The following is a 24,564-nucleotide window of genomic DNA, read 5'->3' as shown; positions in this document are numbered from 1 at the left end:
TGGGCGAATGATGCTTTTGGACACTATTTTCGTAATCATTTTCAAATACGATTCGAAAAGGGTAATGATATTTTGTTTTGGTATGAAAGGTGGATTTGCAATGTCCCACTTAGGTTGAAGTTTCCTAGGTTGTTTTCTCTTTCCGTTAATAAAGGAAAAATCTCTGAGTTTGGTTTTTTTAATACGGGGACTGGTGTTGGGATATTCAGTTGAGAAGGAATTTATTGGACTGGGAAATCGAGCAGTGGGTTGAGCTTTTATCTTTATTAAGCAATGCTAGTATTCAGAATGATGCGAATGATCAATGTGTGAGGACGGGGAATGGGGAGGGCGCTTATTCGGTCAAATCATGCGTCAAATTACTGTTAAGAGGGTCTGTTGTGGATCCGATTTGGTCAAGGATGGTTTGGATCGATTATACTACCTCAAGAGTGGAGGTGTTTATGTGGCAAGTTTTGCATCAAAAATTGGCTATTAAATCTGAACTTATCAAGCGTGGTTGGAAGTGGGATAGATAACATTTTATGCCCTCTTTGTGATTTGCATCCAGAGACGGTTTCTCATCTTTTTTTTTCTTGTTCTATTGCGTAGGGCTTATGGGTGAGTTTCTTAAGGTTGTGGAATCTAACATCGGTCTTTCCTGAGAAACCTAATGTCTTCTTATCTTCTTGGGGAAGCCTAGTTCCTAAGTTTATTATTTGGAATTTTATTCGGGAGCTGTCGTGTGGTCAGTATGGAAGTGTCGAAACCAATTGGTTTTCGAGAAAGGAAGTCTTGATCTTACACATTTGTTCTTTATTTATAGATATAGAGTAACTGCGTGGTTTTCGACGAAATTTCTTAATTTTCCAGTTCTCTTAGATTGCCTTGTTAGTGACCCGAAGTTGGTTGATTCAAGTAATCCGTCCATGAAGGTAAGCTCCTCATAGGTCTCGTGGAGTCCACCACCCCCGGGTTTCTTTAAAATTAATGTGGATGGGGCAGTGAGAAGTAATTGGAAAAGCATTGGAATTGGTGGAATTCATAGAGATGCAGAAAGCAAGCTGCCGAATTCCTTCTCGGCATCTACTGGTCCAAGTCCGCCTATTTTAGCTGAGTTGAAGGCCATTCAAGCTGGTTTAGCTATGTTTTTGGAGTCAGAGTGATGTGGAAAGGGTCGGTTAATTATAGAGACTGATTCTGCAATTGCAGTGATGTGGATTAAGACTCTGGGAGGGTACCCTACCGTGTTTTCCCAGCTAGTTAAGGAAATTGTCAGTGTTGTATTGGAGTATAGTGTTATTATTAGGTTTGTAAAAAGGTTGTGAATAGGGAGGATGATAGTTTGGCAAGTCGGGTATAGGGTAATTTTTTGTAACCTTTTGTTTGGTTGATGTGTTTGTATAGATGATTGAGGTTAAGTTGGTGGGTGATGTTTGTAATATCCTGTTGTTGTATGAAGTGTAATTTCTTTTTAGTAATAAAATTTTGTGGCACTCTTTTCCTCCTTCCAATGTCCGTTGTGGTACTTATGTAGCGCGGCGGTTATGAAGGGAGCATTTAACGAGGCCACGTTTCTTATAAAAAAAAAGTCAGTCTCCCAGTGACTCGATCCGTAACCCAAGACCATAACATCTGGTTTAAATCTCCAGGCATAACTATTAGCCATAAAACAAGTCATTTCAATGTTAAGGCTTTTCAACAGAAGGTGGTTTTTAAGTCTTATGTTTTTGTGGGAAGGTATTAAGTTTGTTGTTAGGGGTGACAGTGTATTATTCTTCAGATTAATAAAATTATAGGCACTCTTTTCCTCCTTCCTTGTCCTTCATGTTATTTTCGTAACATGGAGGGTAAGAAGGGGGTTTTTAATGAGGCCTAATCTTCTATAAAAAAAAAGTCATTTCAATGTTTTTGGATATGGAGATTAGTAAAAATAATAGGCTGATTGTAGAGTGTGATTGTATAATCGCCTTGGATTGGGTGAAAGATCCTCTATTAAGTCTTGGCACTTTCTTGGAGCTGGTTAGAGAGATTGAAGTTGTCGTTAGGGAAAGGGCAATAGTTCTTCGTCATATAAAGAGGAGTGTGAATGCTAAAGTTGATGAATTAGCGAACCAAGGGATAGGGTAAAAGGGTCGTGCATATAGGAGTCTGGTTGTCTTTTGGGAATTAGGAAGGAGTGTGTTAAATTTTTCGTGATGGGCTTTTATATGTAAGGCGTACTTGTACTAGAACCTTTGTAATCGGTTTATTGTTGGAATAAAATCAGAGGTACTCTTTTCCTCCTTCCGCTACTTGTCGAAATACTCTCGCAGCGTTCCGAGAAGTATGAAGTATAAAGGGGGTTTTTAACGAGACCTCCAATTCTTATAAAGAAAAAAAAAACATCTGGTGTGCTTTCTATGTAAAAGGGGAAAATGTCTACCTAAATATGTTCACAATCATAACCCATGTATCTCAAACATTCCAATAAAAATTAAAGAAGATTATAGTCTTATAACTATAAAATTATCAGTCGGATTCTACATAGAATTTATTCTTGTAAGACATACATGTTATAAAAATGTAGGATAGAAACAGGGGGCAAACGAGGGATAAAACCGAAATATATATATATATATATATTTGTAGAAAATAATTGAAAAATAGAGCATGAAAGTTTTGTAATATACCAAGTTCACCATCCTCGATGACAAGAACTTTCTTTGTGTGTTCAACAATTGCATTTGCATCACTTGATAGAAAAAGTTCCTTGGGATTGCTATTTTGTAAGAGAAATTTAGCATCATGGAATGCTGATCCATTGCAGACATCATCATTTTCCTGAGAGAGCAATTTTATAAATAAAAAACACATCAATCTGACAGATAAAGTAATATGCAACCAAAAATAATTAAAAAGTCTATGCACTGAATCTGTAACCTTGTACCCTTTATACGTAAAACCATAACCCATTAAAAGTACAAATAGTAAATGGTAAAAGTGAGAAAGCTAAACCCTTATAAATGCTTGCACTGTAGCAAGATTTTTTTTATGTACTTTAGCAGAAGAGTTGAGAAAAGAAATTGCACAGTATAATACAGACACCTCTTAGGAAAAAACCTCCACATGAAGGAAGATAATCATGCTTCCCTATATTTCTCATTTGTACCAAATTGTTAGCCATTGACACATAAAATCTGTTCCTACAGCTGGTAAGGTTGGATCAAAATACCATGAAGAGGGAAAGCATAAAATCCAATCCATCAAAATACTATCAAGAGTGAAAGCATAACATTCAATCCTTCAAACTTCTTTACAGATGGACCTTTCAACTGCTATAACCCAAAGATAAAGATGCTAGTAGCCACATACTTGAACACCACACCATTAGTCCAAAAGCTAGGTACATGAACCTGGAGCTTAATCCAAATGGTTCACTCATTTCCCTTGGGAGGCAAATTTCAGCAAGTGTGGATTTGATCCCTAACACCTCCAAATTTCCCTTCCCAAAGGACCCGAAACCGTGGTCTCCAATGTAACAAAAAAGAAAAAGAAAAAAAAAGAACTATTTACTTTTAAATTTAAATATGGTAAGTGGCAAAAAGATTTCAAATCAGTCTTTTTTGTATTCTCTCGCAAAGAGTAAGGGCATCTTTTTTTTTTATAAAAGTTGGAGGTCACATTAAAAACTCCTTTCGTATTCTTCCACATACTAAGAAGTATGTTGAAGAACATTAGAAGGAAGAAAAGAGTGCCTCATAATTTATTAAATAGAACACCAAGTACATGTGAAAACACCGAATAGCCTCATAAGGGAATATACAACATTACAAAAAACCATAACACCTAAAAATCTCCCATCGTCAACAAAAAGGCCCCAAAGACAATAACTCGATTTCTAAAATACATCTCAAGAAAAAGGAAGAAAAACAACGTAAAAGAACATAACAGAACAAAAAACCAACACTTGCTATCATTAAAACTAAAAGAAACGCCTCTGAATCGAGCTCCTGAACAGTTACGATCCAATTGAATGAACAAGTTCTAATGAAATATCGCAATCTTCAGGGACCCAAGAATTTGGTTTAAAGAAATGATCAATTTCTTGCACCATGATTTTTGAACAAATTAGCACCGACCTTCAACTCCAACAACTCATCAATTCTTACTTGAGCCTTTGTGAGTATTTGAATTTTTGCCCGATCAAAAGACGATGGAAACTCACAGCTGTTGTCGATTGCTAATAATTTGCCCCACTTAGCTACAATGTTTTTGAAAGTATCCCAATTCCAAGCGTGAAAATGAACTCCTTTGCAAACAAACCACACGCGGCGGCACTCCACCACCAGACTCTCTGACCAAGCTTTAACTCTGGAAAACCATTTTGCAAGAGTCTCTTATGTATCATTCTTCACACTGCTCAACGAATCAGAGTCTTCAAAAACCATTAGAACTACATTTCCAGCAGCTCTCATTAGCGTGAAACCAGCGAGTCCTTTGGCTTGCATTTGGTTAGCAAGATTATCGATTTTGATGAAGTTCTTGCACCAGCCCACAAGACAGTTACTCAACACGTGAAGTTTATCTTCGTCCACAACACCCTCAACTTCACCGTGTTTTATTCCTCGAACCAACTTCCATCCCAGACTTACGTTGAACAACCGTCAAGTACTTTCTCCAATAAAACTGTCGAGGATTATATTTAGCCAAAGAAACTCTAATTTTGCTGCCGTAAATATGAGCACCATTCATCTTTGATATCGCTTTCCTTGCTTCTTCAATTGTTGCATAGCGAATGAACCCAAAACGAGCCCCTCTAGAATTTCTTTTGTTAGGAATGAAGGCATCAATTACATGACTGTGAGTACAAAATAAAGATCTCAGTCTCTTCCAATGGATCTTCTCTGGTAGGTTTTCAATGAATAACGTAAAGCATCCACTTCTGTACCCATTACTAGCATTTGTATGGCCTTCCTTCCACCAATCTTTTGATTCGATTATCCCATAATTCCATTGTTGTGAAGGTGGCAAACCTGCAGCCTAAATTTATAATCCGCCTTTTTGTTGGCCAAAAAATTCTCATTTTTCTGGTCAAAAAAGTCTCATTTTTTGCCGACGACACGTCCAAACGGGATTTCATATACTTGTCCTCACTCGACCTCGACTTCACCTTAACACCTCCCATTCTACTACCTTGATAATTTCCGGATGTAGAAGCACTTGTCGATTACTTCTGATTACCACCAGAACCACCATTGACAGTTTCCTTCACCAACATCTGGGTTCTTCTATACACGGCCCTCAGCAAGAGCTTGCATACGATCACAGTAAATACTCGCAGCAGTAGTGTTATACTTGGTACCGATATCTTGTATGAATGACACGATTAGTAATGGCCAGTTCAACTAAATGTTGCACAACTGAAAAGAAAAATATGTTAGAAAAGAGGATATATATGAGAATTTGTGCTAGATGTAAGGAATAAAGAGATAAAATAACAAAAGGTGCATAAAGGAAAATGCCAAGGTTGCCGCAACTGAGGGAAAAAATTGAAAACAGAAACATCTTTAAGATAGTTTGGATAAGTAGAGGGAACCCTACACATGCCAATTTGTGCAGATATTATTTAATTAGTTCTAATGAGAATAAATTTCAATAGTCAGGATGAATAGGGATTACTCTTACGACATTTATCTTCTAAAACTCTTTTTTCCTTTTTTAAGGACATAGAAAAAGAAATGTATTCTTACATCTTTTTTTTATAGGAATGGTAGGCCTCGTTAAAAAACCCCTTCATGATTAATGGAACACAAGGTGCTCCTTAATCAGCGGAATAAGGAAAAAAGTGCCTAAAAATTCATTGATAACCGCAAGTTACATAAAACTTAAAAACAACCATACAGTCTCCCTTTACAAATAACCAACCCAAAGCCTAAATGATAACCTAACCAAACCAAAACAGAGTATCTAGCCAATACCAACCTTTGCTAAACTATCAACCTTGACATTGGCTGACCTAGCAACCCATCTAATAATACCATTCAAACCTCTAAACTTAGCAACAATATATGTCACTAAGTCTATGTAGACATAAGGACAACGATCGTTGTTCTTAACCCAATCCACTGCTAATTTACTGTCAAATTCAACGATTAAACGTTCCTTAAAACGCTGCTGAATCGAAGCAAAATAGGATAAGCCCTTCTTAATTGCCTTAAGTTCTATCAAAATAGGAGGACCTGGACCAGCAGCCTCTTGGAAATAACCCACCACTGAGCCATCCTCAACTCTTAGAATGCCCCCAACACCACTTTTCCTCCAATCTGCAGTCACAGCCGCATCCACATTCAACTTTATAAAGCCCTTTGGAGGATGAGACCAAAACACAATTTTGATGATATGAGAGCTTGAATAAGAGCAACAATCCCCAAGTGATGGATCACTAATGAGAGAGTCCTTAGGAATAGATACATCCTTGAAGTTAGCTAAGAACCAAGTAGCCAACCTGCATCTTGCCATAAAAAATAGATCAATCTGATATAACCTCCCCCCATCGAACACAATGGCATTCCTACATTTCCAAATTGTCCATAAAACCACTCCAGGAATACATTGAAAAGTAAAAATGGTTCCTCATATAGTGAGCACATTTCCAAATACATATAAAACTTTTGTTAACCCTTTATTTAGTTCATTAAAAAGGCATATTTATGCTACTTGTATGCAATCCAAAATAGCTAAAATGAATTTGAAGAGAAGTCCTTTACATAAAAAAATTCATCAATAAAAATGACATCTTAACTGATAATTTTAACCAAAATAATTGTTGATGATTAAGAGTTTGCTTGAATAATCCGAATACAACCTGTAAACTTATCAATAAATGTAAGTATTAAAATCCGTTCTTTTAATGACGTGAAAAAGAAACAGAAATATTTATAGTTTGGGCATAATTTTTATTTGAAAGCAAGCATGTAAGTCGTCGTCATTTAAGTTATTGCCATTGTTACATATTCCAAAAAATTCTTCTTTTCATCTTTCACTTCTCTCCTTTTTTCCCTATTTTTTTATTATTTCTTTCCTTTTTTTCTTTCACCAATTTGAATTTACTATCATTACTAAAATTATCATTAAGATGAATGGCATTTTCACGAGGTTTCTTTGGGATGGTTCGTCGACAAAGAAGGGGATCCACTAGATCAGTTGGAGTGATGTATGCAAACCGATAGATCACGGAGGTTTTAAGGATAGTGGACTAAGCGGAAAAACTTTGGTTTCCTTGACAAATGGTGTTGGAGATTCGATAATGAGTCACAGCGCCCATGGAAACAAATTATTGCTGCAAAATATAACATTGGCCCCTCCGATATTTTGCTTCCTAACCATCAACCGAACATGGTCTCTTGGATGTGGCACGGTATCCTCAACATTTTCTCTGGGGTCGGTGAGGATTTGAGCTTGAGTGAGTATTTCCAACTGCAAGAAGGGGATGGCAGAGCAATTAAATTTTGGCATGATAGATGGATCGACAATCATCCTTTTAAGGACACTTTTCCGAAAATATTTGCACTGGCAGTGAATAAAGGGGGGATGATAGCAGAGTTTGGTGTTAAAACTGCTGTGAGATGGAACTGGTCTATCTCGCTAAAGAGGACCATTTTTTATTGGGAAGAAGCTCAATGGGAGGGGTTGCTCCGCCTCCTCAATAGCTTTGTAAGTTCGACTTCAAATTCTAACAGGGTTAAGTAAGTGGCTCGATTTCAGTGATGTTTATATGCTGTGAAATCTGCGGCTCTTCTTCAATATCCTTCAGGCCCTTCATAGTTTAACTAGAAGAAGATTGTTTGGGTAGGAATCGGTCCATTCAAGGTGGAGTCATTGGTTTGGCGAGTGTTACTGGTAGGGTACCAGTCAGGTCTGAACTAAGTAAAAGAGGGGTCCTTTTGTCGGATTTGATGTGTCCATTATGCTCGATGTTTCCAGAGTCCGTTCAACATTTATTCTTTTCCTGCGTCGGATCATGGAAAGTTTGAGGTGCCTTCTTAGCAATGTGGGGTATTTCGTCAACATTTCCTTCGGATCCAATCAAATGTATGATGTTATGGTTTGAGTCCCTCCAGCTGAATTTACATCGGAATATGGTCTAGAGCATCCTACCTTTTGCGATCATTTGGTCAATTTGGTTACATAGGAAAGACTTGGTTTTCACTGGTAAGAAATTAGATGTGTTGCAACTAGTGTTTCTGGTTAAATTCCGTGTACCATGCTGGCTGAAGGCCAAATTTCCATACTCCCCCATCTAGTTGGAAGCTTTGGCAGCTTATATTTCGCTTGCGGATGACGTCCTATTGAAGAAGACAGTAGTGAAGTCTGGCCAGTCATGGATCCCGCCTCCTAGGGGTTTCTTAAAATTTAATGTAGATAGTGCTATGCTGGTGGATGGAATCAAGGGAGGTATTGGCGGGATCCTACGCAACCACATTGGTAATTCGCTGATGCCTTTCTCGATTCCTATTGGGAGCGGATCTTTAGTTCAAGTGGAAATTTTGAAATGTGATTTTGCAATAAAGTTGTTCATAGACTCAAGGTGGTTTAAAGTATATGAGCTAATAATTGAGAGTGACTAGGAGGTTGTGGTTAATTAGCTTTCTAATCCTTCCTCTATCCCATCGAAATGGGTGTTTCTCCTCCGTCCTATCATTACGTTGATATCTCAAGGGAGTTTTATGGTTAAGTTTATACCTAGAAAGTGTAAATCGGCAACTGATCAGAGGGCTAAGCTGGCTTTTGATTTAGCTTCTCCTTTAGTGGAAGGGCAACTGAAAGGGTCCTTGGTGGTTCTGGCCTCATCACTTAAGGAATGGTTGTCCAACTACGGTTTCAGTTGAATGGGGAGCCAGAAGTGTATTGCGCCTCCTGGGTTGAGGATCGTGAACCACTGCCCAATGGCGATGGTAGTGTCCTGTGTGTTTTTGTTTTGTTTTCTGTTTGCTGATGGTGTTAGTGCTTTGTAGGTGTTTTGATCTCCTTGTTTCCTAGGCAGGGTTCGGTTCTAGTTCGTGTTTATTGTTTTGAGACACTCTTTTTCCTCCACCTAGGTCTAGGGATGTTTTTTTAACGAGACCTCTAACAATGTTTGTACCTTTTCCAGTAATAAAATTCCTACTTTTCAAAAAAAGATGATAATACTAAAGTGAAGGCAAATTATGAGAAAATCAGAAAACAAATAAAAGACGAATTATCTAATAAAAGTTTGCTAAATAAAACAACACAAAGCAAATGAACAACCAAACTGAACCTGAAGTTTTCAAGAGTAGTGGCTAATCAAAAGCCCAAAATGACACCTACCCAAAAAAACTTATATGCACAAAAATTACGAAATGTATTATTTGGTGCAGAAATCATGAAATAAGAAGCTTGGTTCGTAATTATACTTACTTTCACGCCTAAGAGCAATGGACTACCACGCTTGCAAGCAATAAGCTCATTTGGGTAATGCCGACTTTTGAAAATGAGGGCATATGCTCCCTCAAGATGCCTCATAACTTCAAGTACTACTTGACTGAACGTTACAGTCTGGTCACCTGAAGAACATATATAAACACAATAAGTGCATTTGATTGAAATGTCTCCTCAAGCACGTGAACAAAAAGCTCTTTCAGTAAGGTATTAGACTAATTGCAAAGAATGTACTTGGAAAATAATGAAGGCAAAAGAAAACAATATACAGATTGTAACCGAATAAGATATGTATTTTAATGTGTATTCTAGATGTATGTTTATCTACTCACAAGATAAGTTAGATATCTACTAAATAGTTTATATACGTAGGACTCCAATGTAAACACTAACCTAATAGGACTACTCAAAAGATAAGTGATAACTCCGTAAAAAATAGTGTTCTGGGTCTTTTTACTTAGGTTTTTGTTTGTCTAAAAGCCATTTGTCATAGCATTATAGTTGCATATAGTTGCATGTAGGACACATTTGCATGTGGTGGAAAAGTTTTGCCGAGACGAACTTTATTTGGTTTAACTGATGTTGCTGAAGAGGAAGGTTGTTTGCTGATTGTGTTGATGCAAGAAATGACGAAGGAATAATTTATTTGCCGAGACAAATCAATTTGCTAGGGCCAGTGGAGAAGAAGAAGACGACAGTGAGGAATATATTTTCTTACCTAGGCGAGAGATATCATGCAAGTCTGACACAGTTTGACGACACTGCTGACATCACTTGCCCAGCTTCAACCTCACGTGCACTCATGCCCTTATTAAATTAAGACCACCTCCAGTTGTTATAACATTCACAAAATGGGTATAACATAAAAGGTATTTACGGAATTTCCAAGGGCACAAAACCCTGGAAATTCCCACTATAAATACCCCTTTATAATTCTTCATTAGAGGAGATCGAGAGAAGAGAGAAAAATACACCCGAGGCTTGGAGTAGGCAACTGCAGCACTCATTTTCATACCGTTCCCCACTCGACCGTTCTTGGTGCCCTCCATAGCAGGACTTCATTGGAGCGGCGACCCGGCCTCGAGAGAGGCTAGTCGCCAGAACAGGCATGGTGGTGATCAGAATGTCACGGCAGAGCTCTGATTTTGGGAGTTTTTCTTCCTTTGTTTTTATTTCCATATCGGTTAAAGGGTTGTACTTAATGAACGATTCTTGGATGATATTTACCACACCATAATTGTTTTATTTGGTGTTGGATGATGCTTGAAAGATACTTTGTTCATTGTTTCAATATTTTGCCTTGACGCTGTAAGAGCTTTTGAGAAATTGCCTGGTGCCACTTCAAGAGACTGTCACTCTTCTAGGAGTAGATGTCTAATATCGAGAGAGTTAGGGTAGATCTACGTGAACAAGGGAACTAATTCGGGATGGTGAGGTTCTAATCCGCCTTAGAGATAAGGAGAGGGTTTCTAAAAAGGTAAGTAATTGAGTGAGATAGGCCAAAGGATATAGTTTACACTGAGTGGTATTGCCACAACAACAGTTTGACAAACCAAATGTTGTAGTTCACGCCGAGTAGTATTGTTATAGCAAAAGTCCTAAACCACTCTAGTATATCATGTCGGGCAGCACAAGCATAGCATTTTGAATCTTCATAAACGTAGATGTCGAGAATATCTAAATTAAATATTAGATAGGATCATTTTTAATTAGATAGAATCAGTTTTTATTCTATTAGTTATTAGATAGAATCATTTTTAATTAGATAGAATCAGATTTTTTATTCTGTTGCTAATTTTATGCATCTTTTTATGTAAAGTTGTTACATTGTAAACTCTATTTAAGTCAGCCATATTCAGCAGAAATAAACACGATTTATTCGGAACAAGTTTTTCCCGTCTTTATGGTGTCAGAGCCAAATGGCCAAACCCTACGATGATACCTCTGGTATCGACTCTATGAGTTCTACTCGCTCACCTTCAATCACCCTAAACACTGAATCCTTCCAAAACATATCCATCACTTCTCACAAGTTGAATGGAAATAATTTCTTACAGTGGTCAGAATCTGTGAAACTGTTTATTCGTGGCCGTGGAAAATTCGGCTATCTCTCAGGTACCACTACGAAACCTGCCGAAGAAGATGAAGAATCTGAAAGATGGGAGGCAGAAAACTCGATGATTATGTCTTGGCTCATAAATTCCATGGATCCGAGTGTAGGGAGAACTTATCTCTTCCTACCTACTGCTCATGACATTTGGAATGCTGTGAACGAGACCTATTCTGATCTCGGGAACGCAGGACAATGGTTTGAACTAAAAACTCGGTTATGGAGGCTAAAACAAGGAGAAAAAACTGTCACTCAATACTACACTGAACTCAAGACCTTGTGGCAAGAGGTTGACATGTTCAGCGACTACGAATGGATTGTGCTAAGGACAGGGCTCTATTCCAGAAGATGGTGGAAAAGAACGCGTCTTCGAATTCCTTGTCGGCCTTAACAAGGAATTGGATGAAGTCAGAGGGCGCATTCTTGGTCGTGAACCACTACCAAGCACAAAGAGAAGTCTTCTCCGAAGTCAGACGAGAGGAGAGCCGGCGGACAGTCATGCTTGGAGGCCACTCACCAAATCCCACCGAGTCTTCTGCCTTGTTCTCGGGTCAGCCACCACGTCGCAACGATCGTCGGAACGACAGAGATCGGCCAATCTGCGAGCACTGCAACAAGCCGGGACACACTAAAGCCAAGTGTTGGAAGCTACACGGGAAGCCAGCCGAGAATTTTTCAGCCAATCGAAATTCTCGTAATGCAAAGGGATTCCATGCCTCATCTGAAGATGCTTCTGAAGAGCCGAAACCTGCCTCAGAACTGTCTGCCTTCAGCAAAGAACAGCTAGAGCAATTGTATCAACTAATGAGTTCTCATTCCATATCCAACACTCCTAACCCATCATCTTATATTGCCTCTTCATCATTAGCCTAGAAAGGTACATATCCTACAGTTTTCATAGCCGGTTCTAAATCAAACCCTTGGATCATAGATTCAAGGGCAACAGATCACATGACCGGTAATTCTTCCATATTCTCATCTTATTTTCCTTTATCTGGTAATCTAAAGGTAAAAATTGCTGATGGCTCTCTAACCTCTATAGCTGGGAAAAGGCTCTATCATTATTTCTCCATCTCTCACATTACTAAATGTCCTACATGTCCCAAAGCTCTCTTGCAATCTCATCTCTGTTAATCGTATTATTCATGATTGCAAATGCATTGCTACAATAACATTTGCTGGATTTGAATTTCAGGACCCTTGTTCGGGGAAGATGATTGGCAATGCTAAGGAGGTTGATGGACTCTATCACTTGGTCACGGACAATCCTTCAGATAAACAAGTTCAGAAACCGAGATGCTTTACTACCTTGTCTTGTGAGAATGAAATAATGTTGTGGCATTATAGGTTAGGCCATCCTAGTTTTAATTACTTGAAATATTTGTTTCCAAATCTTTTCAAAAAAAAAGGACGGTTTTTCTTTTCAGTGTGAAGCTTGTGAATTGGCAAAACATCATAGATCTGTTTATCCATCTTTAAAGTATATGCCATCAAAACCTTTTTCTCTTGTGCATAGTGATATTTGGGGCCCTTCACGAGTAAAAACAGCCTCAGGATCTAAATGGTTCATCACATTCATTGATGATCACACTAGAGTCACGTGGATTTATTTACTAAAAGAAAATCCGAGGCAGCAAGTGTTTTCAAAAATTTTCACTCACTGATCAATACTCAGTTTCAAGCAAATATTCAAGTTCTTAGAACCGATAATGGTCGAGAATATTTTAATGCAATCTTAGGTGATTTTTTGAAACAAAAAGGAATTATTCATCACAGTTCTTGCGTTGATACTCCCCAACAAAAATGGAGTTGCTGAAAGAAAAAATAGGCATTTATTAGAGGTGACTAGGGCTTTACTGTTTGCTATGAATGTTCCTAATCGGTTTTGGAATGAAGCACTCTTAACAGCGTCTTATTTGATAAATCGAATGCCTACAAGAGTTCTTAATTATATTAATCCTTTGCAAGCTCTAAAGAATATGTTTCCTGAAAATAGATCTTTCACTGATTTAACACCTAAAATTTTTGGTTGCATTGCTTTTGTTCATATACACGGCCAAAATAGAGGAAAACTCGATCCCCGAGCACATAAATGCATATTTTTAGGTTTTTCACCAACACAAAAAGGGTATAAATGCTTTGATCCAAAATCTGGGAAGTATTATGTGAGTATGGATGTCACGTTTTTTGAAAAACCTTTTTTGACAAAAACTCTCTTCCGGGGGAGGAGAATGACTCTGAAATGAGTTTTTGGGAACAAACATCCTTGCCAAAATCGGTTGTAAATAGCTCAGGTAGAAACCAACTTGGAACCACCTACTGAACTTCGTGTTTATTCTAGACGGATGACTCGACCAAGTAATGTTCCACCGGCCCCCAAGGTATGCCAACCATCGGACTCGACTATGGTCCAAGGTACGACTTCTCTTTCTCCTATTTCTTCTCCAAATTTAGAGCCTTCTACAGAATTCTTTGAACCCATAGCCTTGCGCAAAGGTGTTAGATCATGTACCACAAAACATCCAATATCCAATTTCTTATCTTATAATAAACTCTCTCCAGATTTCAAAGCTTTTTCTACCAGGATTATGGATGATGCACTACCTAAGTCGATACATGAAGCTCTAGAAGTTCCGAGATGGAGAGAGGCAGTTTTTGAGGAGTTAAAGGCCCTGAAGAAGAATGACACGTGGGATCTAACTCCTTTACCTGAGGGGAAACGATCTGTAGGCAGCAAGTGGGTGTTCACCATCAAATACCATGCAGATGGCTCGGTCGAGAGATACAAGGCAAGACTCGTAGCACGAGGCTTCACTCAGACATACGGCCTTGACTACGAGGAGACCTTCGCACCTGTGGCCAAACTAAACACCGTACGTGTCCTACTCTCACTAGCCGCCAATCTGGATTGGACTCTCAGACAGTTTGAGGGTCTGCAAGCTAAAGAAATCCTTTATGGATTGAAACAATCTCCGAGAGCCTGGTTCGAGAGATTCACGAGAGCTGAAACAACATGTTACACTCAGACCCAGTCTGATCATACTGTTCTACAACACAATAATGGTAAACAACATGTTACACTCAGACCCAGTCTGATCATACTGTTCTACAACACAATAATGGTAAAATTGCTATTTTAATTGTGTGTAGATGACATTGTTATGACAGGAGATGACACAGTAGAGTTGGAGTCGTTGAAGGACTTCTTATCCAACCATTTGAAGTCAAGGATCTAGGACAACTCAATTTCCTTGGAATGAGGTGGCTAGATCCTCAAAAGGTATAATTATCCCGCAAAGGAAATATGTCCTCGATATCTTGAAAGAGACCGTTACTCGGATGTAAACCAGTGGCGACTCTTATTGATCCGAATCAAAAACTCGAAAAAAAAGATGGTGCTGAGCCTGTGGACAAGAATCAGTATCAGAAGCTGGTGGGAAACTGATTTATTTGGCTCATACGAGACCAGATATTGCATTTGCTGTGAGCTTGGTTAGTCAGTTTATGCATTGTCCCTCAGAAAAACACTCCAAGGCTGTTTACCAGATTCTTCATTACTTGAAAGGGAGTCCTGGTAAGGAATCATGTTTTCGAAGAATGGAAGTCGAAGAGTGGAGATCTTCACTGATGCTGATTGGGGAGGAAGTTCTACAGACAGATCTACTACCGGTATTGCTCCTTTGTCTGGGGCAACTTAGTTACTTGGAGGAGCAAGAAGCAACCAGTGTCTCTAGAAGCAGTGCGGAGGCTGAGTTCAGAGCCATGGCGCAAGGAGTATGTGAGTTGTTATGGCTTAGGAGGATCTGGAGGAGCTGAAGGTTGAAGGAGATAAACCGATGAAGTTGTATTGCGACAACACATCGCAATCAGTATTGCTCAGAATCCTGTACAGCATGACAGGACCCAAACATGTCGAAATAGATCGACATTTCATCAAGGAGAGGCTGGAAAATGGCGATATCTGCATACCGTTTGTTCCATCATCAGAGCAGCTCGCCGATGTTCTCACCAAGGGACTGTTTACTACGATGTTCGAAGGATTTCTGTCCAAGCTGGGAATGATCGATATCTATTCTCCAGCCTGAGGGGGGGTGTCGAGAATATCTAAATTAAATATTAGATAGGATCATTTTTAATTAGATAGAATCAATTTTTATTCTATTAGTTATTAGATAGGATCATTTTTAATTAGATAGAATCAGATTTTTTATTCTGTTGCTAATTTTATGCATCTTTTTATGTAAAGTTGTTACATTGTAAACTCTATTTAAGTCAGCCATATTCAGCAGAAATAAACACGATTTATTCGGAACAAGTTTTTCCGTCTTTAATAATTTTTCACCGTAGCAAGTCCAACCCAAGTGCTCCGTTAGAAGTCTGATTGTGAGAGGTTTTTCTGAATATTTGATACTCATTAATTTTTATTGCTTTGATAACTTTTATTTGTTTACCTTTGCATATTTTTATTGCCTCGACCAACCTTTTCTGACCACTACACTTTACAATTTTTCTTACCTCGACAATACATTTCCATCTGCTCATACACTTTATTACTGTTTAAACAATAATCGTAGGACTAGTTAGTGACACCTAGTTCTAGCTATTGCGAACATCAAAAATTCTCATCAATCCCTTTGGAAACGATAACTCACTTACTACTATATTACTTTCATCGATTGTGTATACTTGCACAAATTTAAGTGCAACAACACACACATTTGCACGCGATCAATAAGTTAGATATCTATTAAACAGTTTTATAAGTATGAGAAAAAATAGAAAAGGTAAATTCTGTTTTTCATAAAACTCCTCTCTTCTTCATAAAACTTACACAATACACAGTAAACGCCCTAATTAATATGCCTGATCAGTGAAGGCAATAGAACACCAGATGATTGATCTGGCATTCAGTCAGTGTTTCAACATCATAATTTAAACAAGATATTATGAAAATTTTCAGTTGTTTATAATTAAATTAAAAATTATGAAAGATTTTGAGCTAAAGACTATTATTCTTGATATGGTGGCACGAGTGCATGACCATCATGCAAACAGGTTATCAAACATTGAGAGTCAGTAAGGACGAAGGAAACCTGACTCAGACCACATAACAATAACTTCAACTGCCCCTAGGAAACCTGACTCAGACCACATAACAATAACTTCAACTGCCCCTAGTATAGTGGTGAAAGAGTCGAAAAATCAGAAAATTGTCCAAGTAATTTGAATTGACCCTCAAAATCAGATTAACACAATTTAAAAGCAAACAACCGTTCAAGAAAGAATTTAGGTAAAAAAATTGCATATTCGGAATAAACAAACCACTCAAAGAAGCTTAAGTGGTATCGAAAATCAAAAGAGGATGAGAGATGGAAACAAAACATAGACTTTGTTCCTTCCAAAATTTGTTGTTTCAATGTTGAGTTGTCCTTTTCTCTTGTTCTATAACGATGATGTATGCCAACTATTGTATATGAATGTGACATACTCCATGTCCCACTTATGTTCAGTTTCTTTGACTATGCTTTTCCAGCAACCACTTCCAAGCCATTTTGAGAATTTGATGTACCCTAACCTACCTATGTGCCACAAAAGACAAAAGATCTAGTTTAACGTTGAAGTTTGCAAGACTCCTAGGGCCTAGGCTGAAATATATAACAATAAGATTCCATGAAATGAATTGGCATTAAGTATAGGTGTATTATAAAGTCCATTGCCAGCGATTTAAAACTGAATCATCCCGTGAGAATCACAGCACCTTATAAAACAAGTGGTTGCTTGAACCCCTTTCCCCATAACCTCTTCAGCCTTCTCAGTACTACATTTCTCATACTTGAGCTCAACTAATGACATTTGTAATTCTAGGAGATCAAGTTACTATAATACTATCATAGTCATGGTCCAACAAACCATTATAGCGATTGATTTACATGCAAGCATAGTAGAAGAAACTATTGAAAGGTCAATGCACTTGTTATTGCATATCACATCAAAAAGGAACAAGGGAAACTCTATGCACTAGGACCTTTACATCGCCTCAAGTACAAGGCACAAAAGAAGTGCAATGTAACCAAGTAGTAGGACTAATTATTAAGTGCAAAAGCACTGGTATAATGCATTTGTGAAATGGCAAGGTTGCAAAGCAATAATCATTGAAAATAAATTACCTTCTTCATTTGCTTTGTCAAAAACAAATTTGGCAAGCTTTGGTATTACTTCTGTGTCTGTTTCAGATTCAAAAGTGAATCCATGTCGAACAAGGGTCTCTTTCAAAAGAAGTGCAATGTAACCAAATAGTAGGACTAAATATTAAGTGTAAAAGCACTGGTATAATGCATTTGTGAAATGGCAAGGTTGCAAAGCAATAATCATTATTGAAAAATCAATTACCTTCTTCATTTGCTTTGTCAAAAACAAATTTGGCAAGCTTTGGTATTACTTCTGTGTCTGTTTCAGATTCAAAAGTGAATCCATGTCGAAAAAGGGTCTCTTTCAAGACCTGAATATACACGCACATTTTAAAGAAAGTAAAATTTATGATTATGCAGTTGCATAAAAAAAAGAATGGACACAATCAATGAAAAGATCGTAAGCGTGGAAATTTGCTGTGATTAAATATTTAAGAATAAAAGCTGCAGACAGATTTCTACAAGGCTATTAAATGATGAAGCTAGCAGTTTTATAGCTACATAACCATCTTCAGACAAAAGTATTGTCTTCTTGCATCCTAATCACCCGTTTACAATTTTTAGAACCAAGCAGTATGTTCAACTACTAACATTAAGTAATCAAAACAGTTGGAGAGTAGAAGAAGCCCCACAGAAAAAGAATAAGATAAAATATCAAAATGTAAAGGTTGCAAACTGTTTACGTCTTGCTGGGCAAATTGATAAAAGGTTTGTTCCAAAATTTTCAACTCATGACTCTATTCACCAGCAAGAAACCAAAAGTAACTACTTCCAAATTATCTGTAAGTTGTAGGTTGTAAATTAATAGATTGTAGGCTGTAAATTGAAACAGATTGCAAGAGTTTGGAAGCATAATTCCCTAATTTATAGCTGTTGATCTTTAGGGATTTTACCATAATGTAGATGCTGATTTGCTGATTTTATGTATAGTTTCTTAGATTAGACTATCTTTGTAATCTATATATAGGCACCATTTTATCAATAAAATGCAAGTGAAAAGAAATACAGATTTCTCACCATTGAGAATCTGATTCAGACACCTAGTTTCTACATGGTATCAATTTAGGTTACACGATCCATCTTCATTGACTGCTACAACACATGGACTAGGGACTTGCAATTATTCCAAACCTTTCAGAAAGTATTGCCTCAATCCCATGTCAAGATTGCAAATGGATCTTTATCCACTATTTGAAGGGAGTGGTTCAATTACCCTTAACCAAAATATTGAATTATCCAATGTGCTTTATGTGCCTATCTTAGCTTGCAATCTTCTCTCAATTCATAAATTATCTCATGACTTACAATGCACTAATAATTTTTTTCTCAAATTTTTGTGAATTTAAGGCTATGGGTTCGAGAAAGGTGATTTGCAATGCTAGGTTGTCTGGTGAACTCTACATTCTTCAAAGGAAGCCACCTCTTAAACGACAAGTCTATTCAAGTTGTTCTTTTCAACCTTCAAATTTATTCATTGTTCCAAATTCCTCTCAAGATATCCTATTATGGCATTTCAGGTTAGGTCATCTAAATTTCCATTACCTTGCAAAAATGTTACCTACTCTTTTTACTAATAAAAACCCAAAGTTGTTTACCTGTGACATTTGTCCTTTGGCAAAACAAACAAAAGGCTCTTACCATCCTTCCACTTATAAACCCTCTCAAACTTTCTCTGTTGTTCACAGTGACATTTGGGGCAAAAAATTTAGATGGGTCTAGATGGTTTATCACCTTTATAGATGATCATTCAATAACAACTTGGACCTTCCTATTCCTAATGAGAGAAAAATCTGAAACTGAGAACATATTGAAAATGTTTCAAAATAGGGTAGAAACTCAATTTGGGAGAACTATTCAAATCCTTCAAACTGATAATGGGAGTGAGTACTTCACTAGAACCTTAGGACTCTACTTTCAGGAAAAAGGGATTATACATATAAGTTATTGTGTTAATTCTCCTCAACAAAATGGGATAGCAAAGAGAAAGAATAGATACCTCTTAGAGGTAGCTAGATCCTAGTTATTTTCCTCAAATGTTCCAAAATATTATTGGGGAGAGGACACTCTTACTGCCACATACTTGATTAATAGAATGCCTAGTAAACCTATAAAATTTCAATTCCCTAGAGATGTCTTACTTTCAAATTTTTCCTACTTTAAACCTTTTTCTTCCTATCTTCCGTTACTGCTTTTGTTCATTATTCTAACCCCTATAGGTCTAAATTAGATCCACGGGCTCTTAAGTGTATTTTCTTAGGATATTCTAGAAGGGCTATAAGTGTTATTGTCCCACCACAAGAAAAAACCTATATCTCCATGTATGTCACCTTCTTTGAACATCAACCTTACTTTACCAAAACTGCAATTCAGGGGGAGAATGTGACAGAATTTCAGATTCTTGAACCCATACCAGCAGCAAATTTCTTTCCAAACCAACAACCTTCCCAACCAGCCAATCCTACAGCATCATTACCTCCAAACCAGCAACCTTCCTCTAATCCAAAAATACTTTTTCCAGAACCTTCCTAATCAGCTAATCCTACTGCATCATTACCTCTAGACAAGAAGCCTTACTCTAATTTAGAAATACTTTTTCCAAAACAACTCTCTTTTTTTCTAGACCAGTAGTCTTCCTTGCCTCCTCCAAGACCAGTAGTCTTCCTTACCTCCTCCAAACTCACTGGTAACTCCCCAAAGAACCCAACCTGTTCAACTTGAAAAGAAATAACTAAGTGTCTACAAAAGGAGGCAAAGGTCAACCATAAAAGCTGTTATACAACCTGGAAACTGCCAAGTGTTGGACTCAAGTCTATAGCCTCAGAAAATTCACAAGGTAAGGAATTATCACAAACTAAAGCTTCTATTCCTATTTTTAACAATACTGATATGCCTATTGCTCAAAGAAAGGGTGTGAGAAATAAATCATCCAATTCAAAGATTTGTAGCCTATGGAAACTTAAAGCTTTCATTTAGGGCATTCACTGCCCAACTTAACAAGGTTGTTATTCCCAAAACTATAGAGGAAGCTTTAAAAGATCCAAAGTGGAAGAAGACTGTTGAAGAGGAAATCAGTGCATTAGAGAACAATGGAACATGGATATTAACCGAGTTACCACAAGGAAAGAGACCAGTTGGGTGTAAATGGATATTCACGGTAAAATACAACTCAGATGGCAGCATTGAAAGGTACAAAACAAGACTTGTGGCTAAGGGGTTTACATAATCCTATGGGATAGATTACCAAGAGACTTTTTCTCCAGTTGCTAAGCTAAATACAATAAGGGTTTTACTGTCATTAGCTGTAAATGAAGATTGAATACTTCATCAATTGGAAATCAAGAATGACTTCCTAAATGGAATACTTGAAGAAGAGGTGTACATGCAAGTGCCACCAGGAATGGAAGAAAAATTAATTTTTAAGGTTTGCAAATGGAAGAAGTCTCTATATGGTATGAAGCAATCCCAAGGGCATGGTTTGAAAGATTCACAAAAGTCATTATTAAAAATGGCTATAAACAATGCCAAACAGACCACACCTTGTTTGTAAAGGTAACACCAAGTGGTAAGAAAGCTATTTTAATTGTTTATGTTGATGACATTATAGTTACTGAAAATGACAATGATGAAATAGGAAACTTGAAAAAGCTGTTGGCGGATGAGTCTAAGACAAAGGATCTTGGAAATATATCCTTGATTTACTCTCGGAAACTGGAATGCTAAGGTGTAAGCCAGTAGATACTCCCATGGAAACCAACCTAAAGTTGAAATGGGAAGAGACAGGCAGTCCGGTCAACAAGGAGCAATATCAAATATTCAAAGGTTAGTTGGGAAAATCATATATTTGTATTTTAAAAGACCTGGCATAGTTTTCTCAGTTATTATTGTGAGCCAACACATGTATAATCCTAGAGAAGAACATTTTGAGGCAGTCAACAGAATCTTGAGATACCTTAAGTTTACTCCTGGACATGGTTTATTTTTCAAGAAAAATGAAGACATTACAGTTAAAGTTTTCACTGATTCAAACTAGGCAGGGGAAATAACAGATAAAATGTCAACAAGTGGTTATTGCTCATTTTTGTGGGGAAACTTGGTAACTTGGAGAAACAAGAAGCAGTCGGTTGTAGCCAAGAGTAGTGCTGAGGCAGAATACAAGGCACTTACACTAGGAATTTGTGAAGGAATGTGGCTACAAAGACTCCTAACAGAATTGGGACTTTGTGGTTCCAAACAATTTGAGCTACTGACTGATAGGAAATCAGCCATTTGTATAGCTAAAAACTCTGTGCACCATGATAGAACTAAACATATAGAGAGATAGACAGACACTTCATCTCTGAGAAGGTGAACAATGAAGTTGTTGAACTCAAGTTTGTCTCTACAAAAGACCAACTAGCTGATGTTCTCACCAAGGCCCTTTCAAGAGTTACCTTTGTTGAAATTACATCCATGTTGGGACTCAACATCATATACTCACCAACTTGAGGGCGGTGTAAGTTGTAGGTTGTAAATTGATAGATTGTAGGTTGTAAATTGATAGATTGTAGGTTGTAAATTGAAACAAATTGCAGGAGTTTGGGTGTATAATTCCCTAATTTATAGTTGTTGATCTTTAGGGATTTTACCATAATGTAGATGTTGATTTGTTGATTTTGTGTATAGTTTCCTAGATTAGACTATCTTTGTAATCTATAAGTAGGCACCATTTCTATCAATAAAATGGAAGTGAAAAGAAATACAGATTTCTCACCATTGTGAATCTGATTCAAACACCTTATTCCTACATTATCAATAAAAAACGAATGGAAGAAAAAATAGGAGAGCAACACTAGAGCAATACCTACCATTTGAACTTAGTATATACTCTGTTATTCTCTGAGTTTCCATCTTATTAATTCATATGTGCATGTGACTTTATTATTTAAGAACATAAACTACTTTAGTCACATTATTTAACATGGCTTATTCTATCTAAGTGGCATGGAAAAAAAGGGAGAATGCGAGAACAGAGGGAGAAGATGAAGGTAGAGAAAATGAGCACTAGTGGTTCATACAAACATAACTTGAGCTATCTATCAATCTCTCCATTAGTTGCTTACCTTATACGCATGCAGTATCTTATGCTCTTAAAAAATGCTAAATAAACAACAATTGCAGCATAAAAACTTGAGTTGCAAATCCATCAAGAATGCATAAGCGAGTTTAGTTTAGAAAATGTAAAGCGTCATTGAAAAATTAAGCAAACCTCATAATTAGTGATAACACCATTGTGAACAACCAAGAAGTCATTCCCAGAACCAGAAGTCTGAGGATGACTATTCCTTGGAGCAGGCTTCCCATGAGTAGCCCATCTGGTGTGTGCTATACCAGCATGTGTAGTAAAGGATTTCTCCAAGTTCAACTCTGTTGCAGCTACCTCTGAAAGGACCAAACCACCATTAATTCAGCCACCAGAGAAAACATTTTTACTTTTATTTTTTTATTTGTAACATTAACAAACGACAGAAAAGAGCATGGAACAAATCCTGTTTTTTCACTCGAAATGAATTCTTCTCATAAGAAGTTACAATTGCACTGCGATAAACAGTTAAGATAACATTTTAGTTCACTAATAAACAAATCATATACTTTCATTTTGATTCAGTGTTAAAAGTAATAATTTGTACCATTTAATTAATCAACTTACATATCAGCATCACATAATTCTGTGGAATATATATATCTATAAAGGATCCAATTACACACTTTGACAACCTTTTATATTATTAATAATTTAACAACTCAACCGTCATATCTTATGGTCTATTCACTAACTTCAAGTAAATTAAAAATGTATAACTATTTCTTTAATGTAACATTTTCAATCTTAAGTATATATCAATAAAAGCCAATAATTTCAATAAATAAAATGATAGACATATCATATTGATTTAAAATTTACTTGCATGAGGCATTTAATTATTTTGCTAAATCTAAGGGTCCAAGACGTAAAACATCAATCATACAAAAAGCTAGTAAAGAATATAAATCTAAATACAGTATGACCCTTCTTTTTTACACATGTAGCCATCATGCATGAACACGAACAATCATGAGCTTAGTGACCCAGGCTCCACCCTTTTCGTAGAAACCAACCGAAAAAATCCAAAACATCAGAACACTGACATAGAAACCGTGGAGGTAAGAGGTTACCTTGGTACACAGATTTGACAAGGGATTCGATATTGCCTTCCTGGCGAAAAACGATAGGGGGAGGCGACAGAGAATCGTTGGAGGATGATTGAGGAGAAGACAAGAAGTAGTCGTCGTCGATGGAAATTCCGGCGGAATCGTAGCCTCTGTACTCGAGACGACGAAGGCCATTGAAGAGAACTTGAAGAATGTGCCTTCTTTCTCTGTTCACATTGTAATTCAAATACGCAAAGATTCCACACATTTTTCTTATTAATCTTGTTTCTTCGAATTCTCAATTGCAGAAAATAAATCAAACCTCTGAGGAAAAGAGGGAAAATATGTCCTGAGATTTTTTCTTCGATCTCTGTTCTTCAAGATCAAAGAAGGTGTACCCTCGAAAATAGTAATATTTTTTAATCTGATCCTTATCTTTTTATTCACGATCAATCTTTGAATTTAAATATAAGGTAAATTATATTATTTAGTCTTTTTATTTTTGTCTTCAAACTTTTAATTTGATCAATTTGACTATCTAATTATTTAATTATAATCAATCAAGTTACTAACCATTATTATATATGTAATATAATTACACATATGATCTTTATTGATTATATATACTTTTAATTTAATTATATTTTTATAAATTAAAATAAATTTACTAATCTAATT

At 36.9% G+C, this 24,564-nt stretch overlaps 1 protein-coding gene across 1 annotated transcript; it reads right to left on the bottom strand.

Annotated features, from left to right (window-relative positions):
* Positions 1-2,490: 2,490 nt before the first annotated feature.
* Positions 2,491-24,273, bottom strand: LOC120200300 (glutamine--fructose-6-phosphate aminotransferase [isomerizing] 2-like). The gene is made up of 7 exons (XM_039201179.1): positions 23,911-24,273; positions 22,964-23,136; positions 17,921-18,029; positions 17,698-17,754; positions 9,400-9,545; positions 2,652-2,802; positions 2,491-2,501 (listed from the first exon to the last, which is right to left on the bottom strand). Exons 1-7 carry the CDS (start codon positions 24,152-24,154, stop codon positions 2,491-2,493), a joined length of 891 nt encoding a protein of 296 aa, XP_039057110.1. The 5' UTR covers positions 24,155-24,273.
* Positions 24,274-24,564: the final 291 nt, after the last annotated feature.

This window comes from Hibiscus syriacus, unplaced genomic scaffold (genome assembly GCF_006381635.1).
Source record: "Hibiscus syriacus cultivar Baekdansim isolate YM2019G1 unplaced genomic scaffold, ASM638163v2 tig00005939_pilon, whole genome shotgun sequence".
Classification (NCBI taxonomy): Eukaryota; Viridiplantae; Streptophyta; class Magnoliopsida; order Malvales; family Malvaceae; genus Hibiscus; species Hibiscus syriacus.
Note: the sequence above shows the minus strand (reverse complement) of the source record. Positions and strands in the feature narration are given on the sequence as shown.